This window comes from Mizuhopecten yessoensis, unplaced genomic scaffold, assembly GCF_002113885.1.
Source record: "Mizuhopecten yessoensis strain PY_sf001 unplaced genomic scaffold, ASM211388v2 scaffold4359, whole genome shotgun sequence".
NCBI classification, from domain to species: Eukaryota; Metazoa; Mollusca; class Bivalvia; order Pectinida; family Pectinidae; genus Mizuhopecten; species Mizuhopecten yessoensis.
In genome coordinates, this window is record NW_018405506.1 from 1,680,369 (window position 1) to 1,689,541 (window position 9,173).

At 36.4% G+C, this 9,173-nt stretch overlaps 1 protein-coding gene across 2 annotated transcripts in view; it reads right to left on the bottom strand.

Moving 5' to 3' along the window:
- The window catches only part of LOC110448850 (stabilin-2-like), a 108,498-nt gene that overhangs the window by 59,602 nt on the left and 39,723 nt on the right, over positions 1-9,173 (bottom strand). Inside the window, exons 3-9 of one of the 2 annotated variants that reach the window (XM_021495321.1) lie at positions 8,108-8,177; positions 6,643-6,741; positions 5,617-5,739; positions 4,748-4,947; positions 3,217-3,353; positions 2,577-2,637; positions 779-934 (exon numbers count right to left, since the gene is read on the bottom strand). In XM_021495321.1, coding sequence (XP_021350996.1) covers positions 779-934; positions 2,577-2,637; positions 3,217-3,353; positions 4,748-4,947; positions 5,617-5,739; positions 6,643-6,741; positions 8,108-8,177 — 846 coding nt within the window. Of the gene's footprint in view, positions 1-778; positions 935-2,576; positions 2,638-3,216; positions 3,354-4,747; positions 4,948-5,616; positions 5,740-6,328; positions 6,340-6,642; positions 6,742-8,107; positions 8,178-9,173 lie in introns of those variants that run through there. The other variant, XM_021495323.1, reaches the window with a different exon arrangement.

A 9,173-nucleotide genomic window follows, 5' to 3' on the forward strand; every position in this document is an offset into this window, starting at 1 on the left:
AACGTTATGATACAAAAAAACAGACTTTTATAATGAAGATTATTTGACTCTGAGCATGCTTTTAACACAACTGTTATCGCTTTTAACCTTGTGTCTTGAAGACAACGTTGTAAATGCCACCGGGAACTTTAATAGTGCTTTACAAACACAAAAAAACGGTGACCAATTCATTATTCTGCCTCAAGAAGACTAAGGAATACTGAAGATAATAATAAAAGTAATGAATGCTAATTCTAAAGAAGTAAATCAAAAGGAATGATTGGTGTTATTTTGTTTTTTGGGGGGTTTATAAACCGAAAAAAACGTACAGCGTAAAAAATGGCAAAACTTATCGTGACCTGAAAGCCACCATAATGTTGTCTCGATAAGACAGGAAGAGGACAGGTAGGGGACAGGTAGGGGACAGGTAAGGGACAGGTAAGGGACAAGTAGGGGACAGGGGACAGGAAGGGGACATGTAGGGGACAGGTAAGGGACAGGTAGGGGACAGGTGGACAGGAAGGGGACAGGTAGGGGACAGGTAATGGACAGGTAGGGGACAGGGGGACAGGAAGGGGACAGGTAGGGGACAGGTAGGGGTTTGAATGAGGACCTGATTCTAGAACAGTAACAAATCTAAGGAAAATAATGAAAGTCTCTATTTTGAAAGACCTAATCTTGGCCACAATATGAAATCAAATTAAGTAAAGCCATATAGAAAGCATATAATTGGGGTATACAATAGAATAGTCATAACATGAAAAAATTGGTGTTGAAATAAATAAGCACAAGTACTAACATTCTGTATCGTTCGAAATCCTGAATCTGTTGGAAGAAAGAGTGTGAAGGGGCCGTGATTTCTCAGCTCGGATGAGTAGACCTTGTCCAGCAACTGTGTTGCTAGCGTCAGCTTGTTCATCAGTGACGGCTCCCCTGCGTTCAGTTCCCTCACTCGCTGTTGGTCACAAAAGGAACAATTCAACGCATTAATGAATGTAGATACCCTGGCCGTTTAAAGTTCAAAAGAAAACCGGAGTGGCAATAAAACTGTAATTTGAACTCAAAATCTAAAAAAAAAAAAAAAAAAGACAAAATACCAATCTGAACAAAACAATTTACACGGATACATTGCAAAAAAGTACAAACATATCAATATCAGGTATCCCTGAGGGAACGTCATGACTCCATCTTCACTGACGACTTCCGTCGTGTAAATAGATTGAACGGAAGTCATATCAAACTCTTAATATCTCAACCGGAATCATTACAACGAAACCACAGCGCGCACCAACAAGCATAATCAAAAAACGAGAAAATATATCAGTAATATTCCCTCGGTTATCAAGCAACCTCTTTTGCAAGAAAAGTATAAATTGTTGCAGACAATGGTTAAGTTGTTTTATTCAGTTGTGCCGCTGCAATCTCATATTTATTACGCAGATGAGTGAGTGTGAATTAGGACCTTGTTGTCAAAAAATACAGAATTTTGTTTGTTTTGATTTGGATTTTACCCTACTAACTAACCCTTAGTAAAAATACACCTGATAACAGTAACCCATTATGACACAAAATCTAGGTCAGCTTGCTCTAGTTTTGTCTATTGTCTGGTCTAGTCTCCCAAAGTGTCAATTACTATTTCGAAATTTACATTAAAATCCATGGTAGACGTCAATTATTTGGACCATTATCACATCAAAACAGGTCAATTAAGACCAGGCGAATTCTCTCATTAACAACAAGTCAATATTCAAATCAATTAATGAATTAAATACAAGTTTTTAGCTTCATAAATGTTTACATTAAAACTAGCAAATACTTTAGGTTTTAGTTATTCTATTAACAAATCTACAATGCAATTTATAACCACGTCACTTACGAGTCAATGTTCCGGCTGATTACCGCGTTCGTCTACTAATAATGAACTAATAACATAAATCAACAACCAAATACACATAGCTAGGTAATTACTTTTTGATGAACTTACGTCAACTTTATTCTAATACCTGATTACTATGACACCAATGACAAACTAATACAAACGTAATGATTGTGACAGCATAATATTTGTATAACCTCAAGGAACTTTACTATCAAAAGTACCAACAAATTATTGACTGTTTCACAAACAAACAACGGTTCTTAAAGAAGCAGATATGAGAACGAGTCTGTAGCTAAATTCTATAACACAGCCACGCAGCCTCTCTTCGTTCATGTGGATTGACAAATGAATTGAACATGTCTTGAAAGTTTTGAAAGTATTTGTTGACATGTACTGCCTAATTGTAGGTAGCTCAGAATATTGCTGTCATTCATTTAATTTGGTTGTGTTTTACGTCATATTAACAGCTATGATCATTTACGGACGTGCCTGGTTTTGGTGGTGGAAGTTCGGATGTGGGCCCATGTGGGCCTCGAACCCGCGACAGAGTGGTGGAGGGCTAGTGGTAGCAGAATGTCAGACGCCTTAACCACTTGGCCACCGCGGCATACATTTAAGACAACGAAGAGGTACGTATACCATGAATAACAAAAAGATTTAGGTCATTATTCATTAACGGATGACAATATCTATAGTTTTAGGTAAAAGCGATACTTACGTCAACAATATTAGCAAAGCATTCAATTCCGTCGCCTCCATAACCGTCTTTGCAAACACATCTATGTAACACAGATAATAGGTGTTAATCAAACTTCTTTCCTAATTATACACAGTAACTTTCTATTAACATAGAACATGTAACATAAGGTATACTGTAAAATCATATATTTTCGTTGGGGTTAAATTTCGTTGTTTTTGTATGGGGATAAGATCGTTTGGATTATATTTCGTGGAATCATTATTTTAAATATCTCCAATTTTTTCCTGGTAAGTACTGTATAAGCATAATATTTCTGTTTTGTACTTCGCTGGTATCATATTTAGCGTACTGTACGTTTCTTTTTATTAGTAATTTCCCATTGATATTTGTAACATACACTGAGGGTCTATTTATTAGTACTTTCCTGTTGATATTTGTAATATACAGTAAGTGTCTTGTTTTGAATACTTGTAACACACATCAAGTTAAGCATGACGGAAACGTGTCATCTAGGCAATCATTCCCATGTGGCCGTATTTGTCAACTTATGGGCAACACGAATATAAAAGTTGCATTTTTTCTTAAATATGTTGTTCTTCGACATGCAGTTGTCTATATGATGATTTCTCATTGGAGATTTATACTGTGCGAAACTCACTTGAACTGTTGTGGGCCTGTCGTCAGACAAGTGGCGTGTTCGTGACAATGACTCGAGTTCAACACACATACATCTATGAGATTACAACCAAAACCGTCTCTGTATCCCTCATAACCTGGTCTGCAACGACACTCGCTCTACAAAACAAAATACACATTTAAGGTGACTCGTAAGCTATGGAAACTTGATTTTTTTCTCTCCATTTTTCAAGTTAGTATCATGATAATCCCTTGATATTTTGGAGCAGTTTTAATTTCTGTGACAATTCATTGGGACATTATCGTGTAACCTTACAAGATATTGAATCGACTCAGTTACATATTGTAAATTAAATGCAAATACGAGACGTGTTCTTTTTTTCAGAATATTTACCAAAAATATCCCGAACCGGGTTTATCGCCTGAGTAGGTAAACAAATAAATATTAAATAAATGTATTCCGGAAAACATTTCTTCAGAGTTTTGAGACTCATTTGCCCGTGATACTGTGGAATTAGCAAACATATTTCCTTGTGATTTTTTTTAGATTTCAAAATCGTCTCTTGATTTTCAGATCAAAATGGAAAATTAACTGCCCTTATATTACAGAATATCTCATTAGCGGCGAAACCGTAAATGGAGTGTATGTAGCAAAAACAAATAAAGATCAATCTTACTGGGCACATATATACTCATATATACATGCAGACAGTCCTTAAGATAGTACATGTAATTTATAGAATCGCGCGCTCTCCATATCTGAATTATATCTCATGTGTAAATCCGCACCAGCTTTGTTTTGTCCCCACATTATTACCACCCTAATGTCATCATCGTTAAAATATGATGTCATAGCGTTCTTGAACTGTAATGTCATCGCGTCATTAAAATCCAAAGGCGTCTCGTTATTAAAATATGATGTCATAGCGTTCTTATTCAAATTCAATTCAAATTAGTTAGTTATATTATCACATGTAAAAAGTTCAAGTATTACAATCTCTAAAATATGTCTACTCACCCACCCTTACACACAGTCTATATTAGAATTACGAGACACTCACTCTGCCCGTATCATTCTAGACTGTAAACGTATTACATATATGTACATACTTATGAATTTTAAACAAATGCCAATATAAAACTATAAAAATAATTGACATTAAAAGACACATTACTGCTTAATTATAGATCAAGTTGCGACGTCGATTAAGAATACTAACACAGGTTTTGGCACAGGACCTCGCCAAGTAAGAGTTGCTTAGAATTACTACTAACTTTTCATCTTTACTCATATTGTAAAAATCACTTGCGATTTTAATAGCCTCCTGCAATAGACCCGATCGGAGATCATCATACAAGTTACATTCTATTAAACTGTAATGTCATCACGTTATTAAACTCATATGTCACCACTTCATCGACACCCCAAGATCATCGCGTCGTTACACATTCATGTCATTGTTTTATCACCACCAAAATGTCAATGCATTGCTACACCCATCAATCTAAGGTCGTCACAATGACAAAACTGGTTCAAAAGTGGTCTGTCCTACCTGGCCCGGTCCAGTATAAACACACAGCGACGAGTTTTGGACGCAGCCACCGTTTTCCGTCTGACATGGATCAATAGGGTCACAGGCATAACCATCTCCTTGGTAACCGCCAATGCACGTGCAGTTGTATGTCATTGGCCCGGTCGATGTACACGTGGCATTGTCATGACAAAGTGGGCTTCTCAAACAGCCGTTAATTGCTGTACGAGAAATTAAACATGGTGATATAGATACTGAATGTAATTATATAGCATTACTTGTATCAATCACTACAGTTGTTACTGGGATCCCCTCACATAAGTCGCTTAGATAAACAACCAATCAGACAGGAGCTTTAATGCCATGACAGCAGAAAACAAAAGGCTTTTGACCTAAAGCCAAATAATCCCATAGTACTCCACAGAAATCAGGATATGTACCTTAATACATTATATGTCTTACATAACATGTCACCGTGTCGAAAATTCATATTTCATATCGGATTGTTCATTAGTAAATTAGCAACAAGTGGTTTGAATAATATTACAACTTATTGGAATTTTTTGATTTTTGATACTTAAACTATACTCAAAGTAATAAATAAACTAATCGACCTATTGAGAAAATATAACTTCTCTGTTAAACTCATTTAACATCCAATTGATAGCATTCAATAGGCAACAGTTATAAATTCTATATCAAAACTTCATATCTGTAGTCTAAACGCTGACCTTGTGCTGGATTGATGAACAGTTGTTCGAATCTCTGAACTTTTACAAACATTTTTAGTTTGAAACAGTTTGCAGAAAGCATTTATTTGCAGCTTGAGGGGTTAATCAGCTCAATTTCCATTGGATTGCGAATATACCAACAGTTGTATGTGCACTTACCTTTGCAGGTATCGTTAGGGGGCGTCTTTTCGTAACCATGGTTGCAGGAACACATGACGTAACCAAAGACATTCGCACATCTTGAGTTCTCATCGCAAGTTAAATTGGAGCATTTCTCAATCCCTGGTGGCGAAAAGACCATAGAATAGTTGAATGAAATATGTTAGGCCAACAGGGACCTGAGCATTTTTTACAGCTATATTTGGACGTAAACTAATGTGTTAAGAGTGATTGTACATGTAGTAGGAGTTTAGATCGACTTTCGGTAAAAATGTCATCCCTTTGATTATAAATACGAGTGTGGAAGGATGATGTCGAAATACTTTCTTGTGTCAAAAAACATATTTGTAGTTGATGTACGAAAAATGCGTAGTATCGTTGGAAAGATGGATATTTTTTTAAAGACTCCTATATCTGCACATTACCTGTATTCTCCTTCCGCGGACACGATCTCCGTTTCCTCAAAAAACACACGCCATTTCCTAGTTTGAAAGTTTTTTTGCAGTCCATTGTTTGCATATTCATGAGGTTGACGACAGCCTGGTGCCGAAACATGTCGTGTTGATTGGCTAGTTATTTTAGGGGGAAATGGCTGCGCGTCCAGCTAATCACACCACGGGTTTCGGCACGACGCTGACGTCAGCCTCATGAATATGCAAAAAGAGGCTATGTGATTGCGAAAAAACTTTTTATCGCTCTATATATGAACTACCATTGGTCACATCGCGGTCCCTCGTACACAGATTCTTGTTATATAGATCATTATATAAGCTAACATTAGTCACATCGCGGTCCCTCGTACAGAACGTTAAACAAAAGTAAACCTAACCCAACCCTTGTACACAGATTTTTGTTACATTGTATATCGCTCTATACATAAGCTAACATTAGTCACATCGCAGCCCCTTATACACAGATTTTTGTTATATTGTTCTTTATATGAACTTACCTTGGTTACATCATAGCCCCTATTACACCGATTTTTGTTATATTGTTTTATATACATATAAAAATGTATACACTTACATTGGTCACATCGCGGCCCCTCGTACCCGGACTCGCAGTCACAACTGCCTGTACCATAGATCCATCCTCCGTCACACGTCCCGTTCACACAGTCACACACTGTCATAACATAATAATACATGCTACTTTAGTCGTACACAACTCTATCGGTCTTGTTTGGATAAAAAATAGATAACCTGCTGAATATTCTTTGCATCCTTCAAAGGTTGAGGCGCGTGAAGGTTCGGTAAAATATTAGACCTGCTACATTATTACAGTATGTATATCTCGCTGCGTGTTTTATAGTGGTGGACGACTGACGGAAAATCGTGTTTGATTACTTCTGGGTGTCTCTGTCGGATACATTAAAGAAACCACAATTGATTTGGCGACCCCGTTGCAATTCTCGGATCACTTTTATTCTCACTAATTCCCTACTCTATCTTCGTATGACCCTAGTTGTTGCGATGACGCTTTAAACCCCGAACAAATGACACGTTTACTTGTTGACTTCAATGGATGCGTTCATACTGACTGTTTAATAAGGGTGAGGTATGATTTTACCGTATGGTCGATACTGCCAACCCTGAGTCACGTTCATTTATCATAGACTTTTCTGTCACATAAATGGTTTTGTCTGCGCGGCTTGCTATATATATGTTCCTTCTGCTACAAGTTTTTGAAGTTGACACATGAATGTGTTCCATCCTGTCTGTTAACCCTTTCCCCACTGTACACCATAATGAACTCATCCATATAAATGTATAGTAGAGTCTACTCAAGTTACCTAGGGGTGAAAGGGTTAATAATATGTCGTTACCCTGAACTCTGATCGTTTAATGTCGATGGACCTATACACTATACAATACAAAACTTAACTGATAATTTCTTCAATTGATTGAGTAACCACCCCTGTTTTATTTGGTAAACATGTTGAATTTCATTGTGTTTAGGATTAAATATTTTGCGACAATTTATTGCACATGTGATAAATATTCTCCCAGAATACACCAATGAATGCCTCGTGTCGTTTTAAATAAAATTCGTGAGAGACACACGGGGACGACCTAACATCACAAATTAACTTTTTTTTCTTCCTAAGGAGGAAATCAACGAAAGGACGATGTGTATGAGGTTTAAGATCTCATCATTTTATGGAGAAAGGAGGAGAAAAACGAAATGGCTCCAATCGGCTAATGTAACTTAAAAACGTACATGTAGATAGTCGATAACAAAATAAATAGCAAGATGAAAATGACACAAGTTAATTGACCCTTTTCGTGTTCATATTGTTGTCCAGTGACAAAGAAAAAACGATTTAATTTTTTAGCAAATTAATACCAAAATGATCACATCGAGCCACAGAACAGGAATCTGAAGAATAGACAGACTGTCTTTAGAGAGTCTGTTTGGAGGGTTGCTAGGTATTCCTAATAGTGCGAGCAACTTAGACTGAATATATATATGCTGAAAACAGTTGTTTTACCTTCCTCACACCTCGATCCGTATAGGGTTTCGTTAGCACATCTTTCACACCCGTAACCTGAGAAATCATCCTGGAAAAACAATAGACGCACCTAAGTCATGGAAGCTTCTTCACCAGGGTGTAATAACCGTTAAATGGTCGTATTTCATTTGTGTCTATAACCGCATGTAAAAAGGTTTATTCAACTAATTTCGTCGGAGGATCCGGTCACTTTTTTTAAGTTTTAATGTTTGATGAATACCACAATAGGAACACTACTAGTTTTTGATTATTAAAATACGTACATAATATTGACAGATGTAATAAGTACGTGATATTGGCCGGTGTGATATAGGTGTAATACGCACGTGATATTGACAGGTGTAATACAATTGTACGTACGTGATATTGACAGATGTAAAAAAAATGTATTAGACTAGGCCAAATTTCGGAAAAAGATATTTTTTTGGGCATGTCTTAGAAGAATTTGGTAACACGACTTTTTGAATAAAGTTTGAGGGTGCTGAATCTGAAAATGGGAGTTACACAGCTGGGTTTTGAGGTTAAAGGGGTCAAAATGTCCCAAAAAAAAAAATATGGCCGCCTAAATTTTCATATTTTTTTATACTCAAAAAGTATACTTGGAATATTTGATGTACATAAATAGTTTCCAAATTATATTGAAACATATACTGTTGTTGGACCTAATATGAGTTAATAAACAGTATCTTGTAATTCTTAATACATTATTGACAGATGTAATATGCACGTGTTATTGACAGGTGTAATATGTACGTGATACTGACAGGTGTAATATGTACGTGATATTGACAGGTGTAATACGTACGTGATATTGACAGGTGTAATATGTATGTGATATCGACAGGTGTAATACGTTCGTTAAATTGACAACTCTAATATGTACGTGATATTGACAGGTGTAATATGTATGTGATATCGACAGGTGTAATACGTACGTTAAATTGACAAATGTAATATGTACGTGATATTGACAGGTGTAAAATGTACGTGATATTGACAGATGTAATATGTACGTGATATTGACAGGTGTAATATGTACGTGATA